General features: G+C 32.7%; 1 protein-coding gene across 4 annotated transcripts in view; it reads right to left on the minus strand.

Annotated features, from left to right (window-relative positions):
- Positions 1 to 23,884, minus strand: part of LOC145297675 (uncharacterized) — a 1,369,001-nt gene that overhangs the window by 544,446 nt on the left and 800,671 nt on the right. For all 4 annotated transcript variants that reach the window (XM_080143861.1, XM_080143862.1, XM_080143860.1 and 1 more), the window contains 2 exons: positions 13,194 to 13,298; positions 12,313 to 12,451 (listed from right to left, as the gene is read on the minus strand). In XM_080143861.1, the coding sequence (XP_079999987.1) occupies positions 12,313 to 12,451; positions 13,194 to 13,298 (244 nt within the window). The remainder of the gene's footprint in view (positions 1 to 12,312; positions 12,452 to 13,193; positions 13,299 to 23,884) is intronic.

Consider the following 23,884-nt stretch of genomic DNA (forward strand, 5'->3'; position numbering starts at 1 on the left):
TGTTTAAACGTTGTTTTAAGGAGAATTGCTTCCCGTCACCCTTGAAAATCTCATCAGTATGCCTCGTATTTAAGAATTCAACTGATCGCTCATCTCCCTTTCAGTACAGACCAATAAGTTTCCTGTGCGTCATGAGTAAGTTGCTGGAATCTGTGTTGAATAGAGAAGTAATCAACCATCTTAGCAAAAATAACCTTCTTAGTGACACGCAATATGATTTCCGTTCTGCTAGATCTACAGCCGATGTAGTTATAGAGTTATATCTCATAGGATTAGCGAATCTCTCGACAGAGGCAACCTTTCTAGGGCAATTGCTCTTAATTGCTCTTGACATATCTAAGACCTTTGATAGGGTATGGCAGCTATACTGTAGTATAGCTGGAAATGTCTTCTCAATTATTAAATAATTTCTTTCTGATAGGTTCATAAGAGTAGTAGTTGAGGGGCAAAAATTAGAAGCTCACAGTATTAATGCTGGAGTCCCTTAGGGGTCCATCCTGGGCTCAACTCTTTTCCTGATCTACATTAATGATCTTCCAAATCACATCCTTACATCATTTGTAGACATTTATGCTGATGACACTACCATTTATGATAGCACATCTAAGACAGTAAACAACCAAGTTCTCTCTGATTCTCTCTCCTCTGATCTTGAGCACGTGGTACAATGGGGAAAGGAGTGGTTGGTTACTTTTAATGCATCTAAAACCAAACTTCTCTCTTTACATCATCAACACTCTGATCCACATCTGGCAACAATTGAAATGAATGGCTCTCGTCTTGGGGAGGCCTCAAGTTTTGACAAGCTTCTGGACTTGACCTTTACTCCTGATCTGAAATGGAACACGTACATCAAATCTGTTGCCAAGGCCGCTGAAAAAATGTTGGGATCTTTCTATCGATCCAGTAGATATCTCACTGCTGATGCAATTCTCTATCTATATAAGAGCCAGGTACGTCCAAGGATGGAATACTGTTGCCACATCTGGGAAGAGCTAGAAACGATTTGTCCTGCCTTGATAGAGTTCAAAATAGACTTCGTAGCCTCGTAGGAGATGCCATTTTCTCTTCCCTGCAACCTCTATCTCACAGAAGAGATGTTGCGAGTTTGTTTCTGATGTATCGTTATTTTCATGGAAAGTGTTCGACTGAGCTTCAATCTATGGTCCCCCTTCACCAAACTTTCGCAAGAAACACTCGTCTAGCAGAAAACACTATCAATAATTCCCCCCACTCTTTATCTGTGCCTAAACCTAAACGTAGATTCCATGAACAAAGTTTCTTTCTTAGAACTGCACGCCTATGGAATTGTCTTCCGTTTTTCTGCTTTCCAGCTGACTACAGTATGGTTGTCTTCAAGTCTAATGTAAACAAGTTTTTGATGAGCCATTCCATATAAGTTAACAAATTTACCGAATTTCCATTACTAACAGTTACTATTTTTTTTTTAAATTTCTACTGTACACTCTTTAACCCTTATCTTCGAGTGGCCTCTTGGCCTTGATAAGTGGTGATGCCTCTATAAAAAAAAAAATCCCTAGGAACCGGCGGATTTCTGTCATGTTCATTGGTGTTCAGAATTTGGAGACACCAGTGAGCCTTTCTGGATCAGGTTGCAGGTCATCAGGTTGCTGAGTATATGTCCAAGAAATTTTACTGATGACTTGGATATTTCGCATTTTTCGGAATGTAATGCCAGCAGCCGGAATTTTTTATAGTGTGCTTTTCAGCCGGGCATCATGTTCTTGTTGATTTTTTCCATATACTAAAACGTCATCTTTTTTACTTCCCTAACTGAGCCAGACCGTAGGGAGCATGTGGAGTTCACGTTTTACGCACTTATTAAGCTTTGTGAGATCTACACATATCCTAATAGTTCCGTTTGCTTTTGGTACTACCACCGTGGGGGAACACCATTTGGTGGGTGTGTCAATCTTGCTTATGACCCCCAGCTTTTCCATTCTCTGTAGCTCTGCCAGTGTTTTCTCCATCAAGGATAGTGGTATGTGTCGTGGTGTGGATATTGAGTATGGACTCGCATCTGGATGTAAAAGTATGGTACATTCTTCCCCAAATCTGCCTAGGCCTGTGAATAGGTCTGACATTTCTTTGTTGGATCGAATGGTCGTTTCTGGCTGCTGATGATATGCAGGTTTGGGTGGACAGTTACGAGCTTAACTGCTTCAATGGCTGGCCTTCCTAACAACGGCTCCTTGAGATTGGGGATAATAAATATCCGCTGTTCTGTTGAAAGCTCTTCATGCGAGGCAGTTGCAGTGACCACTCTAGTCACTTTGAGTGGAATACATCTTGGACCATGAAAAATTTTGTGGGTATCCAAGAGATCTGGTAGGTCTCTTCTTAACTTGTATATGTGCTCTGGAATCGCGGTCACGTCTGCCCCAGAGTCCACTTTGAATTTCAGTGGCGATATTGGTTCATCAAGGTTTACTCATGCTGATATCTGATATCGTCAGAACACCAAGGTACGCATTCTGGTCACTTTCACAGTCATTTAATTTCATGCAGCCTTCTCGTGCGGCAGCACTGAGCATAGTGGCCAATCCTACCACAATTGTGGCAAGTGGCTGAAATGGCAGGACACGTGTGTCTCTGATGTTGGGTTTTGTTACCACAGCCTCTGGTCTATGCTGCTGCATGCACTCATTTTTTTTGTCGATTCTCATAGTGCAATTCTTGCCCGGGTCTTGTCATGTGTTTACCTTGACCTTGTCTGCGAATTCTGCTGTCACTAACGTAGTGGACTGCAATATTATTGTCAGCCGGATCTTCACCAACGATGTGTTCTGGAGACCGCAGGAGATGCTATTGTGATTTTATTTTTCACTCTGTCATGCGCGTCTGATGGCCCCGTCCATAGTGAGGTCTGGAATCATTTGCAGACTTAGGATCTGTGCACCCAACTACAATTCTGTCATGAATTAATTCCTTGTGCAGGTCTCGGAAATTGCAGTTTTTAGCTAGTGTGTGGAGATTAGTGATGAATGAATCAATGGACTCCCCTTCCTCTTGACACCTTCGGTTGAATCTGGCCTGTTTGTAAATTATGTTCTTGTCGCCTTTGAAATGGTCATTGAACTTTGCTACCACTATCCTCGCTTCCTCGGGTGTAAGTTTGAATGTGGCAAAAATGTCTTCGGCTTTATCGCCCATACAATATATTAAGATGTCCACCTGACAAGGACTTGGTTTTTCATCAAGGCTGGACACTGTCCGGTAACGGTTGAACCGTCGTATCCATTTTTCTCATAACTCGGGTTGGTCGAACGGAAAGGGTTCTGGTGGGCTTAATGACATTGAGGCTCGGTATTTAGTATAAGTCTTTCCCTGTATTTTGCTCTCATTTGTTTGTAAATCCCACGTTCTGACACCATGTTTTGTTACGTTTCTAATTAATAACAACAGGACAAGGATATCATCATTCAGACCAACATGGCCGACTGACCAAGTCTCGCTTATTCACATTTATGTCCGAGAGTTTACATTATAAAACATTGAACAAAGGGGGGCAACTCCCACCAATCCAAGGGACATAACACTTTTTTTTATTATTATTAAATTGTTAGGTGGAAGCAAAAAATAGTTACAAAACACCTCCCCCCTATGTTAAGAATTGCTTTTGAAATAATAACGTTATTATTATAGCATGGTACCATAAATACATAAGTACCGAACTTTTTATAATTTTACATGGTACATTTTTACTTGGTTTCCAGCTTAACATTTCCCTTTAAAATTACAACTTTGATAGGTTTTTGGATATGCTGAAAACGAATATTGCATTTAAATTTTCTGCAAATAAGTAGTTTTATGAATATTGAACAATATATTTTTTTTACTTATTTGTTAAAAGTAGTGGCCATAGTTTTTAACTTTTAATTTTACACAACAGAAGTAGATTTTTTTTAATAATTTTTTTTTATAATTTTGAAAGAAATATTGTTCCCGAAGGTTTATCAATTTTAATTTTTAACAAACAATATAAACCTTTTTACATTTTAATTTTGAAAGAAGGAAAAAGTAATAAATTTCAATTTTTTGGAAAAAAATTGAAAATGATTAAAAGAGAATACACGTGAAAATTAATAAATTGCAATAGAATACGCGTGTTTAAACTACTCATGTGTTTTAATAATAATCACGTGATTCAATTTGGAATTAAAAAAATTCACATTGCTTAAAATTCTAAAAAGTTCTATTTATATTGTTTAAACTTAAACTTAAAGAAGGTCTTCATAGTTTAAAACTAGCAAGGTCACCCGACGTTGCCCAGAACTGTATAAGAAAAATTTTGAACATACCTGTTATTCTTAGGACAGGGAAATTTTTTATGTCTATGTATCATTTGCCATCTTGAGCAAAAGAATATTTTACCTATTCTAGGACGCGTATTATATATATGAAATAATTGTACCTTCCCTAGGACAGGAAATTTACAACATGTATATGGAAAAAAATTTCTTATACACATATTTAGAATAATTTACATAATTTTCTGTTGTACAAACTTCTCTGTATGTCACAGGTAAGAGTTTGTTTTTACATCAGAGTGCTATAGTGAAGAAGAACCTTATTTCTCATTTAAAAGTCATACTACTTGAAGATATTACATGATTTTCGGTTTTAGTATTTTTTATGCGCGTCAGAGGTAGGATTTTCTTTGTTTTTTCATATGAGTACTATACCGCACAAGTACCTTATTTCTTGGGCAGGATAATGTACAAGTACGTCATTTCTAAGATATAGATGAAACTACTTGATAATTTTACATAATTTTTTGTTGTGCTAACTTTTCCGTGTGTCACATTTAAGAGTTTGTTTGTTTTTACATCAGAGTGCTATAGTAAAGAAGCACCTTATTTCTTATATAAATGTCATACTACTCGAATATATTACGTGCTTTTTGATTTTGATTACTTTTGTGTATGTCGCAAGTAAAATTTTGTTTGTTTTTCATATAGGTACTATATTGTACAACTACCTTATTTTTGTGTAAGATACTATACAAGTACCTTTTTCTAATTTAAAAATGAAAGAACTCAATACTTTTACGAAATTTTCTGTTGTGCTAAATTTTCAGGGGTAAGAATTTGTTTTTTATCTGGATGCTATAGTGAAGAAGCACATTATTTTTTATGTGTAAGTCATACTACTCAAATATATAACAGGGTGAACGGTTTTAATAACTTATGTACTTCACAGGTAAGATATTCTTTGTTTTTTCATGTGAGTACTATACTGCACAAGTACCTTATTTCTTGGGTAGGATACTGTGCAAGTATCTTATTTTTAATATAAAGATGAATCTACTCGATTTTACATAAGTTTTTCATATGAGTACTATACTGTACAAGTGCCTTACTACTTGAATAGATTTTCTTGTACACATAAATACATTAACAAAGTAAGTGACAATTATATGTGATTTTTGGAATATGATATCTATAGACATATACAAACATATACAATACATAATTCATAATGATCAGTTTATTAGTTTTGGAGTGGATCCAAGACACAAAAATACATAATCATATACACAAAATAAAAATTCATAAAGATCAATTAATTAGTTTAGCAGTGAATCCAATGCATAGAAATATATAATCATGCACACATAATTAAAATTATTAATGATCGGTTACTTAGTTTAGGAGTGAATTCAATGCATACAAATATATAATCATACACATATAATTAAAATTCATAATGATCGGTTAATTAGTTTAGCAGTGAATCCAATACATACAAATATACAGACATATGCACATAATTAAAATTCATAATGATCGGTTAATTAGTTTAGGAGGGAATCCAATACATACAACTATACAGACATCTACACATAATCAAAATTCATAATGATCGGTTAATTAGTTTAGGAGGGAATCCAATACATACAAATATACAGACATCTACACATAATCCAAATTCATAATGATCGGTTAATTAGTTTAGGAGGGAATCCAATACATACAAATATACAGACATCTACAAATAATCAAAATTCATAATGATCGGTTAATTAGTTTAGGAGTGAATCCAATACATACAAATATATAAACATATACACATAAATAAAATTCATAATGATCGGTTAATTAGTTTAGGAATGAATTCAATACAAAATTCCATTACTGGATCTATTTACGTGATTATTGGAATGTAACGAATAAGTCGATATATAATATATCCTATATATTTGGAATATGACATTTTCGTTATATACAGCAAAAACTTTTTGTCTGTATTTTTTTTATATATAAAAGTGTTCTTTTATAATTATTACGTAAGATTTATAAGTCAAGAATATCAGAATGTAAAAAAAAAAAAAAAAAAAAATGATGGAGCTCGAAACCGCAACACTGGTGTTAGTAATCGATGCCGCTACGCACTGCCCCAAACAGACAACTGCTTTCATACACCTGCAAATTTCTTAAATAAATAAATCTCTGTTACAGATCGTGCGCATGCGCAGAACGACGCCATGGGCGTTATGCTAGGTGTATCAGAAAGTGGCCATTAAAAATGATTATCAGAACTTCAACTTGCTAAAATTCAACTTACTATTTTCCGAAGCTTATAACTACTTGAAAAATGTAATTCAAACCCTAATTTTTTTTTCAATTAAAAGAGCAAAGACCAAATTTTAAAAAACTAAAAGGTTTAATAGCAAATTATGCAATATTTGTTTTTTTTTTAAAGCGGTTTTCTTTTAAACGAATACAAAGAAAATCAACATATTTTGACTTGCTTATATATATATATATATATATATATATATATATATATATATATATATATATATATATATATATATATAAATGCCAAAAAAATCACTTACTTAAAAAAAATACCCTATCAAATGGGTAGTTCCATTCTTTATTGTTAAGAACTTATCCATATTTATATTTTAAATTCCATGTACTTTTTAAATAAAAGGATTTTTTAAAGCGAGGGTCATAGGAAATCACATTTTCACAACGTGTTTTGCGCGAAGCTGTAAAGAGCTGCTGCTGCTAAAAAAGGACATAAATAATGTCTCTTTTTTATTGCGCGTGTTAACCAAAATTAGTATTTTTAATCCTTCGTAGTTAAAAAGGAAACGCACATTCACTTATAAATTTTTCCCCTAGAACAAAAAATCCGCTTTATCGATTAAAAAAAAATTCTTTTAATGAAATACACGAGTTTTTGATTGATATATTTTAATACTTCTTTATCGACTAATTTTTTTTAAATATCTAAAAAAAGAAAACATTCAATGAAATAGAAATATTTGCCGTCAGCGGCTGGTATTTACTTCACGATATAAGCATAACATGAGCTTTCATTAAAAAAAAATCAACGTGGTTTTTAAAAAAAAGGTTTTACATTTTGGACTTTACAGGTAAATTTCCAAAAAACTATTTTTTTTTGTTTTTGTTTTAAATTAGAATATTTTCTGGTAAATATCCAGATACGCTACTACAGAACACCGACCACTCTAATTTGCTTTTTTATAGGTAATTGAGGTCGCTGACAACGAATTTGATAGTCAAACTTGGGGCAAATTTACCGTTTGCATGGTATTAACCCCCGAACCCACGAATAACTTTCCACCATTTTGCAGCTTCCGTTTACGCTACGCGCGTGCGCTGCAGCATGAACGACGGCTTGCTTCACCTAGCAAACTGCCTTCTCACATGGCGTACCAAAAACTTACGGACTGACATTTTTTTAATGACTTACAGTTAAAGAAAAGTACAACAAATTGGACTTTTTTTTTTGTCTCGCGTAGTTTTTAATGTGGTTTACAAAAACATAAGCACCAAACATCTTTGTTTTTCATTCTTTTTTGCGGGAGGCGGATTCAATTATAGAACTTATGTGGCTTAATAGGTGCTTTTGCAGTTTAGTTAAACATTTTTCAACGCACCGACATACCAATTAGAACACCATTTAACATTTTCCGAAGATTTTACTGTGTACATTGGGGGCATGAGCGGGGGGGGGATGTGATGTTGGGGCGCGCGCCCCAACATCACATCCCCCCCCCCGCTCATGCCCCCAATGTACACAGTAAAATCTTCGGAAAATGTTAAATGGTGTTCTAATTGGTATGTCGGTGCGTTACTTTTTGAAAATTCTATGTTCCAGGTAAAAAAAAAAAAAAAAAAAAAAGATAAATTAACCCCCCCTCCTACTCCAACTTGGAGTGCTTTCCTTTTCTTGTTTTATTTCTTTTTCAGCTAATTTTAAATTTTCCACCCAAAAAGTGCTATAATGTATTTTTGAAAATTAGAAAATTCTATGTCCTGGAAAAAAAAATCCCCTCACCCCCAACGTAGTTTGCTTGGTGAAGCCGTCGTTTATGCTACAGCGTGCATGCGCGTAGCATAAACGGAAGCTGCAAAATGGTGGACAGTAGTTCGTGGGTTCAGGGGTTAATACTATGCAAACGGTAAATTTGCCCCAAGTTTGACTATCAGATTCGTTGTCAGCGACCTCAATTACCTATAAAAAAACAAATTAGAGTGGTCGGCGTTTTGTAGTAGCGTATCTGGATATTTACCTATTTTCTTTATCGATCTTTTATCTTCAATTTGTGATATATAAAACTTTGGCACATAAATTAATTATTAAAATTTTAATAGACATTTTAAAATGGGGGTGAATTTGAAAAAAACGTTTCTCTAAAATATTATATTTGGTTTATTGGAAAGAGCATAAAATTTCACATTGACTCTGAAAATATCGTAAAAATTGAACCAATAGAAAAATTTTGATAGACTTTTAAAGTTTAAAAATTGAAAACTATTTAACTCGTAAAATTCTATTGATTTTATCACGTAAAAAATGGCTGCCTGAAGGCACGCCGGCATTTTGTAAACATTTTGTAAACACTGTTTTTTAAAAAATAAAAAATAATATTTCTTTTTTTTAACAACTTTAATAGTTTATTATTTTATATTCCATAAAGAAAATAAACAACACAATTTAAAAAGAGAAATTACGAGTTTTTTTTATATTTTATTCGCAGTTTTCTGTTAGGGGTGTCAAAAATTCCTCCAAATTTCTGATACACCTAGCGCTATGCTCGCCAAGTTGTCATTTCTTTCAAGTTTGCACCCCTTTTTTTAAATCCCTTAACAATTGTTTTAATCAATTAAACACCCCTAATAAAATTTTGCTCCCTATATGCAATCTTTTGAGCTACTGCACGCCCGTCAAGCGACCATGTGTCTAGGAGGAGATACAATTAAAAAACCAGAGACACACACATACACACACAGACATAGTGAGATTTATATATTAGATTAGAAAAACGTTCTATTTATATTGCTTTTAATTAAAATAAAAAGGTTTTCATAGTTTACAATTATGAAAAGTTCTATTCATATTTAAATGTTTTATATGTTCTGATAATTTAATATTTCTATTTCTATTAATATTTTTTATCATTATAAAAAGTATTCATTTTTTTTAAATTATTAAAAATTTGTTTACATTGTTTTCATAGTAAGGTAACGGTGACTACAGTGTTTTCGTTCCTTTTATGCGATAAACGATTCGAGATTATTTCCCACTTAAACTCCAGTCTTGCCAATTCTTTTTTTCTTTTTTTAAAGTTGTTTTTATATTTATTTATTTATTTATTTTAAAGAAGTTCTGCTAACTTAAAACCCAACTTCTGAAATACCGATGACATTGTTTATATATTGTTGGCATGGTAGCATAACAGTGATTAGGGAGTTTGGTTCCTTTTATTTGATAGAGGGATCGAGATTATTTTGATACCTACACTCCCGTCTTGACAGAATTTTTGGTACTTGTGCAGTGTACGAACCATGCTGAAATAATAACGTTATTATTTAGAAAGCCATTCTTAACATGGGAAGAGGGTTTGTTAACTATTTTGCACTTTCACCTAACGAATGAAAAAAGAAAAATTATTTCAAGAAAAAGGAACAAGCTATGTAAATTAAGGATATTATTTGGAGAAAAGAAACTTATCTCAAGGAAACCGATGTATTAATTTAAAGAGAAAGTAAAGTCGATTGGCACTTGTATTGATGCGGGGGTGGGGATGAATGGAACTTTATAAATAAAATTTCATTTTTAGAGCAACTTCAAATTTTATTTAATTTCGTTTTTAAAAAATCATTATTTTAGAAAGAAAACCTCTGTTTATGTTTGAATGATTACTTTCGTGTCGACCTTTCATGTGTTGAAATAGTCTTAAACCGGTGTTTTGGTTGAAATAGGTGGCAGACGACAATTTGACTATTTTGGCAGATGTTTTGTTTTTGTTTAAGAAAATCATATTCATGGGAATTACTTATTCTACTGTAAGCGAAGTAAGTGTCGAAGATAACCAAGTGCATGTTTTTTTTACGATAAATGGAAAATATAAAGTATATGAAACATTTCATCTGATTAGATATTATTTTGTAGAAATAAACCTGTACTTTGTGTTGGCATAATGTTCTGTGCAAGAAATCTCTATCAGAAAAAAACTAAAAGTAGTAAAAACGCATGCATTCGAAAAAATTTGGCAGTTTCTGTTTGGTATCAATAGTTGTTCATCTAATCGGTAAATGAATAAAATATACGTATGTTTCGTAAATGCCATGTAACATCCGAAAAAAAACGCATTCGAAACGTAAGAATTTTTGGTACTTGTACAGTGTATCAATTATGCTAAAAGAATAACGTTATTTAGAAAACCATTCTTAACAAGTGGACCGAGGCTGGTCTGCACTTCCACCTAACAATTTAATAAAAAAAGAAAGATATCATAAAAAATAAAATTAATTTTGAAATGCTATCTGAAATATAACACGGTGCGTACGCAGTAAAACACCGAACATTTCTTTGTAATTAATAATTGTTTATCTAATCAGTGAAATAATAATGAAAGATAGGTATGTCTTAGTTAAATGAATAATGAAAAGATATATAGGTTTTTCTTTGTCTTAAATTCAAAGCTGCGAGTGAAATTTACATATTATTTCATTTTTTTATCAATACAAAGACAGTCAAAATATGTAGTGTTCTAGCCTGATGCTGTTTTAAGTGTGCGCATGCGCAAAAGCGCAAAAAATGTCGGCTAGTGGTTAATAAATTTTACATGTAAATTTGCCGATGTCTGTACACGTTATTCATGTATGTAAACAAAAATATTACTCGCTATAAACCATCCTTGGTGCATGAATATTATTTCCTGAGAATTTCAGTGTTATGTGACCAGTAGTTTAAGAGTTTACCTGTTAGATATTTACACACCAAAACGACTATTGTTTTATTTATGTAGAGAAGAGAAGATAGATAAAAAGTTGATAATTTGAGATTTGGTCTTGAGTGAAAATACAGGGTGACACAATAAAAATGTCGCCCAAAAGACACCAACTACAGCTTTATTGAAAAATTTTTATCGAAAAAATCAATTCAGGTAATTTGATTATATAGTAGAGCTGATATCTATTCAATGAAGTTGCCTTCAGCTTCAATCACCGCCTCAATACGGGTCCCAAACTGGAAGCATGCCTTTTTCACAAGCACCAGTGAGAGCTTGACGAATAATCGGCAGATGGTAGCGGTCATGCTGGCTTTGATGTTAGTGATGTTCTCGACATATGACCAAACGAATTAGTTTATCAAGTTCATGTCAGGGGAGAGGGAGCAGTGAGAGAAGCGTACAAAGTCGTAGCACTCCTTCTGAAGCCAAGCTTAGGTCTCTTTGGACTTGAAGGCTGCTGCCACATCCAAGGTCAGGCTGATGCCACCTGATTGCACTAGGGAATCACCACCTTTTCACCATATCCAGGTACAGTTTGGTATTGATTTTCAAGCCAACTTTGAAAATATGAGATGGTATGATGTGGCCCTCACTTGAAACCACATCAAAGACCATAACCGTGGCCGAAAACTTTGTTTTCATCATTCTAGGCACGTCCCTGTTATTCGTGACAATCCAGCCATGCATTTTGAAGGTGCTGCAATCATCCTGCTGTCATAACTTGGATCAGTAGAGAGCATGAGTTGTACAGCGGCACATCTCTGATCTCGCTCATGGAACATTGTGTCACTTTCAAATTAATAGAACGCTCCTATCGCTCTTGGGATTTGTACACAGTAGCCAAGTAGTAGATGGTCTGCAAGAAAAAAAGAAAGAAAACCGGTTTTGATCAAACAGAAATGGAATCATTGCGTATTTTATTCTCTTATGATTTCTTGTAGAAGGATATTTGTTTAAGTATCCGTGATATAAAAGTGGCATTCCCCAAAAACTAACCAAAAAAAACTTACCACTAATTTCTCTTTCAGATTTTGGCAGTTGGGATTTGTCGAACAGTACTTTATTGCAATCGACAAGAACTCGATAATAGCCTTCAAGAAGTGATAGGAAATCTGGAACATCATCATTCAAGAGACCAACACACAAAGTCTGTAAGATAAAGAAAAGATACACGCATTAACAGCCATTAATGCAATCGTTAGTGTTACTACAACTATTACTATTACTACTCTTCAAAAGAGTAAAAAGTGTGTAGTTAATGCTGCCACAAGCATTGGAATCGGTCAAATTGAGTTCAAATCCATTGCATAAAGTACATTGTAATGCTCTTGGGAAAGTTATGAACTCATCCCTCCTGAGGCTTTGGGTAAAATAACAATCAAATATGTCAAATTATGTTTTGATATTGAAACAGGCAAACAATGGCAATCGGTGAATAATGTTAGAATAAGAATTTGGGGATTAAATTCTAAAAATGAGTTGATATCTAAAGTAGAAAAAAGTAAACCAAATCTCCACAACAACATTATCAAAAGAAAAAAAGGAGAAAAAATATCCTCAGTAATTATTTCAAACAAAATGAAATCGATGTCTATTAAACATGCGTCAAATATCACATTAGAAAAGAACTGGTGTTTAAAATATCTGTACCTTTTCTAAAACTATTTTCTTTTATAAAGCCAAGCATTTTGGAACTTCTTTCGACTTTCTTTTTCCAAGAATTTACCCACATGATAAGTCTTCCCGTTGGTGACACAGAAAGCCTGTAAAACTTGCTTAAAAAAGCAAAAGACACCTGATGGAAATAAGAGCTATGAGAAAACATTACATTCATGAAATATGAGAGAGACAGAATGAATCAAGATCAATAATTATCAAGTTAAAGACTTACTGTTGTAGCCTCTCCTTTCAACTCAACTGAGACCCATTGTACACTCTCTCCGTCTCGTATAACACTCATTTTTTCAATCTGTTCAAAATCTGCTATTGGTTCAAGCTAAATAAAGAAAGTAAATACGTTTTAGAAAAATTAATAAAGCAATTCTATATTTCAAAATATTATTTTACTTTTCATGATAAAAAAACCGCGAAATATTTCTTTATTAATTTAAAGAAAAAAAAAAGCAATAGAAACAGTCAAAATACATGTTCGGGCGGCGGCAGCAGCAGCAGCAGCAGCAGCAGCAGCAGCAGCAGCAATAATAATAATAATAATAATAATAATAATAATAATAATAATAATAATAATAATAACAACAACAACAACAACAACAACTACTACTACTACTACTACTTGCCGGGATTCGGCAATATATATATATATACACCAGTAGGTGTGTCAGGAATTTCGTGAAAAATAGTGAATAATTCCACCCCGTCTTTCCAAGCTTATAACTCATCGAAAAATGTAATTCAAGCTCTAATTTTTTTTCAATTAAAGGAGCAAGGATCAAGGTTTCATTAAAAAAAAAACAAAAAAAAAACAACGTAGGTTTTTGTTTTAAAAAAGGTTTTAAACTTCGGATTTTACAGGTAAATTTCTAAAAAACACTACTTTTTTTGTTTTAAATATGAATATATTATTTATTGACCTTTTATCTTCAATTTGTAATATATAACACTTTGGTGAGTAAATTAATCATGGGAGGCGTGAATTATTCGACCCCTGTCTTTCCAAGCTTATAACTACTCGAAAAATGTAATTCAAGCCCTAATTTTTTTTTCAATTAAAGTAGCAAGGACCAAGGTTTCATAAAAAGAAAAGAAAAAACAAACAACGGGGTTAAAAAAAAAAAGGTTTTAAACTTCAAACTTTACAGGTAAATTTCTAAAAAACACTACTTTTTTTGTTGTAAATTTGAATATATTATTTATTGACCCTTTTCTCTTCAATTTGTGATATATAAAACTTTGATGAGTAAATTAATTATTTACTTTTTAATAGACACTTGAAAATGGGGGGGGCGTGAATTAAAAAAAAAAACGTTTGTCTAAAATATTATATTCGGTTTATTGAAAAGAGCATAAAATTTCACATTGACCCTGAAAATATCGTAAAAATAGAATCAATAGAAAAATTTTGATAGAGGTTTAAAATTTAAAAATTGAAAAATATCGAGTTCGTAAAATTCATCACTGTTTAAAAAAAAAAATTCTATTACTTTTAAAACAACTTTAATAGTTTATTTTGAAAGTACAATCCATAAAGAAAATAAACAACCCACTTTTAAAAGAGAAATTACGAGTCTTTTAATATTTTATTCGCAGTTTCGTGTTAGGGGTGTCAAAAATTCCTACAAAAATTCTGATACACCTAATACACCAGTTTTGTTTGTTGTTTAAATACTTGCAAAAAAAAAAAAATACACAAAAACGTTTGTTTCCCTTTTTCTAAACTATAAAAATATACTTTTACAAGAATGTTGCTGGTTAATTTTTAGGAATTGCCCCATCGTATTATAAACACCCTAGCCTCCCCAGATTAAAAACGATTTCGGATTAAACACCCCCCAAACTTCGAAAGTCGTTCTTAACATGGGGAGGTTGGGGGGATATTCCGAAAGCCGTTTTTAGCATGGGAAGGTTGAGGTTGTTATAATACGCTGAGGCAAGTCGTAAAAATTAACGAAGTTGCTATTATTGCAAAAATTGCTTAGAATTTATTTATTTGACAAAAAAATTGACATTTTCTACAAACATTTATTAAGAAATACAAATGAACGGTAGTTTTTTTGTGTTTTTTTTTCTGTTGATGTTTTGTTTCTACATTTAAAATTTTACTTTATAATTTCTTTCACATAGCTTTGTTATTATTACATCGGCAACGCTCGGCTATATCCGGCTGTTGGCGTCATGCGCCGGTGAAAGCCGAACGCTGAGAAAATAATTACACAACACTTAAAATTTAATTCATTGTGGATTTATTCACACAATTCTTTTGGAAAATAAATATTTAAAATAAAGTGGCGCTTATGCACTTATGGTACCATGCTATTTTTTAAAATAGTATTTTCACGTTAGATTCAAGTTTTACAATATCTTTTTGTTTATTAAATCGTTAGGTGAAAGTACAGATTATCCGGTCAGTTTCTAATGTGTGGAAAATCTAGCTCCTGAAAAAAGGGCACTCTAGATAGTAACAAAAATAAAAATTGCCCCAGTCTCGAAGGATTTCTCCTCTACTGATCGAGGAAAAAACCGTGGTGTAGTTCACCCTGTTTCTCTCCCTCTCTATCTCGTCCTCTCTTAATATCTTTCTCCATCCATCTCTCCCCCTCTCTCTCAATCTATCTTTCTCTCTATATCACCCTCCCCACCTCTCTTTGAGCCTCTTTCTCTCTCTAACTCTTTCTCTCCACTTCTCTCCTTTCCTCTGTTTCGCCCCCTCTCTAATTCTAACACTTCCCTCTCTCTGTCTATCTCAATCCCTCTATCTATCTCTATCTCCTCTTTCTCTATTTCCCTTTCACTTTCTCTTTTCTATCTATATATCTTCCTCTCTATCTGTCTTTCTCTAATCCCTTATCCTATTTTAGTCTCCTAAATTAATTACAGTGAATAAGCATTGTCAAAACATAGCTAAATCCTATTTTAGTCACCTAATTTACTTACTGTGAGATTAGAAGTTATTTGGAAATTACTGCTACCTTGAACAGCACCAGCAACTGGTAAAACCTTTCTAATTAAATTGATTTTGGCAGCCATTCGGTGACAAAATGACATAACCTTAACCCTTGCTGCATGTGGAATATTTGCGACTTTGCTACCAAATAGAAGAACTACTTATTCTGATTTGAAACTACCATTAAACATTCAATTTTTCAATAATCTCCTAAACATCCAGTATGGGGAAAAATATTGCAAAAATGCAAACTTATTGTTTGGGATGAATGCACGACACGCAAAAAATCACTTGCGGCTCTTGGTCGATCCTTTCCTTGCAAAATTTGCATGGTAATGTCAGACTATTTGGAAATGCAGTAATATTGCTTGCAGGAGATTTCAGACAAATGTTACCTGCAATTCCTCAATCAACACCAGCAGATTAAATAAATGCTTGCCTCAAATACTCTACTTTTTGGTGCCATGTGAAGACATGAAACTTAACTCAAAATATGCGTTTCCCGTTGCAGAGTGCTCGAGTCACGCAGAAATTTTTCCATCGCTTGTGGGGGATTGAGTATGGAAAAGTGCCAGCTGATCTGAGTTAAGGGCGAAATTCTTTGACTCTTAACTTCTGTAATTTTATTACATCAAAAGAAGAGTTGGTTAAAAAGGTTTTTCCAGATATTCAAATTAATTGACTGACTGAACGAACTATTCTTGCAGCTCAATACAAAGACATCCATGCACTTAACGCTATTATTCAACGTAAAATTCGTAGTGAGGTAATTCAAATACAAATCCATCGATGCTTTTGTGGAAGCAGATAAAGTGGTTAATTATCCAACAGCTAGATTTGCCAGGGATTCCTCCGCATATACTGCAACTGAAAATTAGCGTACTTATCATCATATTGTGAAATATAAAACAATATAAAACAAGCCAAGCTTTGAAATGGCACATGACTTGCAGTAAAAAAAAAAAATAACAAACAATATCATAGAAACAACAATCTTAACAGGACCTTTCACAGATGAATATATCTTCATTCCATGCATTCTTATGATTCCACCGAATACACCATACACTTTAAGAAATTGCACTTTCAAATTTTATTGTCATTTGCAATAACCATCAACAAAGCCCAGGGAACAATCTTTACAATTGTAAACCCTGTGTATCGCTTTATTGCAGGTCAATATTTTATAATTTTGAAATTGCTATGAAATGCAGAGAAGTGAAATTTAGTACTGTGGAAGAGCATAACAAATTGACTTATTTCCCTGATTTTTGTGGAATTTTAACAAATATTTTGAAAGTTAATCTAATTTTTATATTTTCTGATAATTTTAAGTGTGTATCACATTATTGCAGATCTCCCCAAATGCCTAGAATGCAGGGAAATAAGGCACCTTGTTATGTTCTTCCAGTGTTATACCAAATTTCACTTCTCTGTGTTTCATAGCAATTTCAAAATTAAAAAATATTGACCTGCAATAAAACGATACACAGGGTTTATATATATATATATATATATATATATATATATATATATATATATATATATATAGACTGTTTCACTGTATCGATGCGGCTAGACTGGGAATTACCTCAAGCTAGGATTGATTGAAACTTGCATGCCTAGACGACAGTCAGCGCTTCTAACCATTCTACTATTTGGTTGATGATCGATATATGAAGTTACAATGATTAAACTTTGTCCAAACGCCTAAGCTCTATTTGTTTAGGCAAAGAACATTGTTTTATATGCTAACGGCAGTTTGTAATTTCACTCCCTAATATGCTCAGTCGAATATAGGGGGCATTTATAGTCATCCACAGATAAACTGTTTCGCTGTATCACAGAGTAGTATTGAAACATCTATAGTGTTTGTGTTTATATTTGTATGTGCTCTACATAATCTAATAAAAAAGTAATCTAATCTAAAAGTGTATTGGAGCCGATTTTGTCGGGAGGGGGAACGAGTTTTTCAGTCTTAATTTGGAAACAAAACCTGCAATGTCAATGTATTCCTTCTGGAAATGACACCGCATTTTCTTTCAAAGTTATTTAACATTTCTTAAACTTTTGTTCAGACTACAGAGAGGGTAGTAAGAGACTAAATATCCTTAATTATGTTTACATGTTTTCTGTAATACTCTAAATGGGAGCAATAAATTACATTTGGTAAGTGGTAATTCAACAGTACTAAACATCATAGATAAAGTAGAAGTGTTTGAATACAGTATTGCCCGGGAGAAAGAACTTCTTTGTCTTTTATTAACTCCTTATTGCTCGGATGCCATAATAGTAATATTTGATGATCCTAGTTTTTGAATGTCTTATTGTCTAAAAGAAAGATTATCACTGTTTTTGCTATACCAGAAGAGGTACTCTGTGTTGCTCGAGAATCAATGCTCAATATCCTAGATAAAACAGGTATGTGAATAATACAGCTCTATATTTCCTATGGAGTGTATGCTTGATGAAGAAGAGGAAGACAAGAAACTCAGTGTTACGTAAGAATACACAAAAATAAATATGGCTTTCATAAGGGGGAGATAAGAAACTTGACGTTGCTCGGAATAAAGTAAAACAAATGCAGATTTTATTATATTTTTGATGAAGGGTGTGGGGAAAAAGCCAGTGTTGCCCGGGATGAATACCTTTAAAACTGAAAGCTCAGGTGAATGAAAAAAGTGTTTTTAATACAGTAAAATAAGATAGAGGAATGGCCTGAGTGAAGGCGATAAGAGAGTGGGAGAAAGGTATGGAAAAATGGATAGGAAGGAAAGAGAGAAAGATAGAGAAATAGGGGTCTTAATAAAAAGATATTGCACACACTTTTAAAACCCTTCTATTTTGGTTTTTCTATGGCCACGACCAATGCCAGGTAGTCCTGCTAATCTTCTCTATCTATCTATTCTATTCTACTCTATCTTCTATCTATCTATCTTCTATCTTCTAGCTATCTTCTTCTTCTCTTCTTCTATCTTCTTCTATCTATCTTTCTATCTATCTATCTATCTATCTATCTATCCATCTATCTATCTTCTTCTTCTATCTTCTAATCTTTTGTATATATATTTATATTTTTCTTCTATCTTCTATCTATATAAATAAAATGAAGTCATTTTTCCCCTCTCAGTTTGACCTTATTAGGATTAAAATTCGAGACATTTCATGCAAATGTAATATGCACAAACTGCAGCACAGTATCTGAGGTGTGCTATAGGCCTATTACCTCTACACTTGCTCGATACTCGGACATTCCTATATTTTTCTGGTAAGAGTTCACTGCCAAAACCTGTAAGAATCAATGGAAGTTGTAAAATCTTTTCTCTCTATTTATTTCCTCCTTTTCCTGCTCCCCATTTAAACCGCTGCTTCATCGTTCACGAGGGACTAATACGAACGCACACTGACTACGGGTTTTGTAGTTGCATACAAAAACTGAAATGCTTCCTATTGCGGGAAACGCATCACACCTAATTATACATTGCTTATTTACAATTTATTTCGCAACATTATATTCTTTCACTAGGAAAAAAATATTCTCTCCTTTTTCTTTTCTTTTTTATTCATTAACATAATATATCATTTCCTTTTCCTTTAGTTTGGTTTCGTTCGATGTTTTCTTTTTTTGTTTACATTTTTCCGATTACAGAGTTAAAGATTAATTTTATGGTTAGCTCATTACAAATTGTAAGATGTCACATTTTCACTTAAAGCGATTACGCACACATCAGTCTCGATTAGTAACAAATCGTTTCATGTGTGCTTAAAAAAAGTCACCGACTCTGCTAGAGAAATACTACATTTAAAAATGTAAACAATGCATTTCTATATGAACCTCTAATAACCTCAGTTCCAGTTTACTGCGTTTCGTATCTTTGCTGTTCCAATTTTTCAGATTTCATTGCGATTGTAAACACCGTTACGATATAAATCAAAGCAAAATGAATTACACTACTGACGCTTTCCCTAACACAAACAAGGTGCTTCCTTTTTTTTTGTAATATTTACTTCATTATCTTACCAGTTGACTTTACTAATTATCTTTGAATTATACCAAGAAAACTAACCTTTATCTCGATATGGATTTTTACATTGGATTTATTTAAATTCTGAAATTAACTGAATTGGTAAGCTTGCCGTGCAAAAAATTTCTCATAACTTTTTTCTTATCAGATGTACAAACACTTCCTTCCCCTGGGGAAATTAATTTTTGTCCTTATTCTTCAAATTTCTATTTCAGTCTCCTAAATTAATTAGTGTTAAAGGAGCTTGGGAATTTCTACATAGAATGATATGCCGGTACATTATAACATTACGGCAAAATCATCGTTCACGTTGCTGATACGGTTACGGGTTGTCTATTCCGAAAGCCTTCCTTAACATGGGGAGGTTGGGGGTGTCTATTCTGAGACCCGTTTAATTGGAAATGTTTCGATTTAATTATTGAGAACGGGACAGTTTTCCATGAAACATTTTCGCTTATTAACACCAGACAATCCCATGAAATATTCATCAGGGTTTCAACTGGACGAACGCCATATGAACACCGGAACAAAACCAATACATTTATTCTATAATAATTTATCAAAATATCATTGGACAAACATTTACTGAAAACTTGGCGTAATAAAAGTTGAATTTTAATACAATTTCAATTTTTTTTTCGTAAAAATAAATATTTGGATACGTTTTTTGGGAATTAAAGAAACTTTGAAAGGTCAAAAACAAATAAAATTAAATGATTAAATAAAGTGGGTTGTTTTTATTTATTTACTTTTTGTTTTAACTGCAATTGTACTCCACTTAATATTTTTGGTTATTTATTTCAAGCTTCGGCCATAACTTTCTTTTTTTTTTTCACGTGTACAAACACTTTTTCCCCTTTGGGGAAATTCAGTTTGGTCCTTAATCTTTCAATTCCTATTTAAGTCACCTAAATTACTTAGTGTGACAGGAGTTTAGTTTTCTTTTTTTTTTTTTTCTTTATTTTTTTTTTTTTTCGAACAAATACATCATTGGAAACGTTATTTTGAATGAAAGCAACTTTGAAAGGTCAACAACAAATTAATTTATATGATTGTTTTTTCCTTCTTTAACGGGGAAGTGGGTTGTTTTACTTATTTATTTATTTTTTGTTTTACCGTCAATCGTTCTACAGTTTAAATTTTCGGTTATTTATTTCATGCTTCGGCCACGATTTGCACGGAAGGTGCGTGAAATAGAATGGCCTCTCCAATTTCGCCAATAAAGTGTAGAAGCACCGTTATTCTTTGGATTATATTCGTTGGGGGGCACAATTTAAACAAAAAAAAAATAATAATAAAACGGACCGAAATTTACATTTCCCTTTCATTTTTACAACAACCAAACAAATAAGGGGGATTGATTTACTAGAATTTTTATTAGAAGCTGAGCACTTATTAAAATTATTTTATTGTTGAATTTTTCGCATTTTCGTTACATTTGTTAGTTTGCAATCGCTGATAGCCCACTTCAAAAATTGAACACAAGACGAAATTAAAAATAATGGTACTCATGCAGAATTTGACCACCCCTGATTCCATTTCATTCCACCGGATTCAACCGAGCGTTGTTTAAATGTTCAAACACTAAATCAACATTTTATTTATTTATTTTTTTTGCATAATTAATTAATTGATTAATTAATGATGGGAGTATTTTTTTCTGTTTATTTTCTTAACATCTGTTGACAAAAAAATAATTTGTACATTCTCTTGAAAAAAAACCCCAAACTTTTCTCTACTTTCACCTAACTATTTACAGTGTTCATATAAAGCATTCATCTTTTCTCTTCATAATAAAAATTCCGTTTGCAGAAAAAAAAACGTTTACTGCCAATTTTCTTTTAAAAAAAAGTGCAAGTTGCAGAAAATATTAAAAGTAAATATACAATAAAAAATACAATTTTTCTTGAGGAATGTGTTTCATTTTAACAAACTGGGCCACAGCGACGTGTGGCCGGGTACAGCTAGTATCAAATAAATAATACATTTAGTTCATGAGGGAAAACATTAGGTCGTCCTTTTCTGAGTCTCATGATTCATTTTGTGGTCTTCTTGGTTTATTGAATGAAATCAATCCTTTATTCAATTCTAATACCACTCACACATCAACAAAAAGATTGGCTTGTATATGTATGGATTATTTATTGATTTGTGCTTTGGCAACTGAAATTCCTAAATATCATTAAAAAAATCATATCCTCTTCTATGATTGACAGTGTTTATTGGGATTTAATTACTTGTGGCTTAATGACCAAATGGTTAGCATTGCTGACTGTAAAAAAAATTGTTATTTCGATCCTGATTTGAAGGGCTTGCAGGATAACTGCAATAATCAGCTCAAAACTATAACTTACAGAACATAACCTTACAAAAAGAAATTTGAATTCTGTTACTTAGATTGGTTAAAACATGTTTTAAAATAAATTAAAATTTAGGGAGATTTGTGTAATAGTTATAAGTTATCTTTATTAGACTTCTTCAATGACGTCACTCCAGAAATAGAAAGGAAATTTAATATTTTTTCTCATTATGAACAACGCTCAGTTCAGACGTGTAAAAGATAGCTATTAAAATGAAGACAACATATTTTCTTTTAATTCTATACTTTAGCTTGTTTTAGATTGCAGTATTTACCAAAGTTTACTCACTACCAATCAACACTAGACTTGGAGGATGGAAAGGGCAAAGCTGCCATAAAGAATATATTAAGATAATCGTTTTAGAAATTATAAACAAAGCAACATCTTCGTATTTTGGGAAATTCTTCTTCTCAATGTTATTTTCCAGTGCTATACTATATTTGTTGTTTTCCTTAAGTAAATGATTCATATTAAAAAGTTAACTTCCATTTCCCTGTAATTCAATCAAGAGATTCACGATCTCCACAAAGGTTCGTTTATCTTGAATCAATAGATTGCAGGATGTCTTTCATCAGTTATGTTTGCTGCATTGCAAAACATTTTGTTTTTACTCGTATGTAAACGGCATAATAATTTCCCAAATAAATGGAAAAGTGTGTTTTTTAAAGAATCTTGCAAACACACACATATCCACATGCACAGATGAACAGTTTTACAATGAAATCAATCATTTGTATTATATGAGCAATATTAATAATTCAACTGCTATAAATTGCTCAGAGAATGAGTCAGGAAAATTCGATCATCTAAGATGAATGATTTATCAGAAGACTTGCAGAGCAACCCAACCATGTCGTGTATATATATATATATATATATATATATATATATATATATATATATATATATGTGTGTGTGTGTGTGTGTGTGTGTGTGTGTGTGTGTGTGTGTGTGTGTGTTTGTGTGTGTTTTAATAAGACAATTCATAATAAAAAGAGAACAGGACACAAATGAGCAGTGAAAGAAAATTGAACAAAGAAAAAAATCAACCTTCATAACAAGGTATATAATAACAGTTCTGCAAAATATTGTTGAAAAAGGATTTTCTAAGCCAATAAAGAGCTAAAGTTCAGAAATGATTTGTCTAAAAAATTTGGAATCTTATTAACCATTTTAAATGAATGGCTAGATGAATGCAAGGGTGTAATTATGAAGAGATTTACACAATTCTCGATGGAATACATACATCAGACAAAGCTAAACTTTTTGTCAAGAACTTTGCAGCTAATTCTGCCCTTTGCGACCAAGGCCGCCAACCCCCAATATTTCCTCCTGTATCAGAAAACATGCTATGTGATATACGTATATCTGTACGTGATGTTGCCAAGCTTATCAAAAACCTTGATTCCAGTAAAGCAACTGGCCCTGACGGTATTCCAATTATAGTACTCAAAAAACTTCAACCTGAACTAGCGCCCATACTTACAAAACTGTTTAAACGTTGTCTTAAGGAGAATAGTTTCCCATCTCCCTGGAAAATCTCATCAGTATGCCCTGTATTTAAGAATTCAGGTGA

This window comes from Euprymna scolopes, chromosome 18, assembly GCF_053919585.1.
Source record: "Euprymna scolopes isolate OS-2025 chromosome 18, ASM5391958v1, whole genome shotgun sequence".
Taxonomy (NCBI): Eukaryota; Metazoa; Mollusca; class Cephalopoda; order Sepiida; family Sepiolidae; genus Euprymna; species Euprymna scolopes.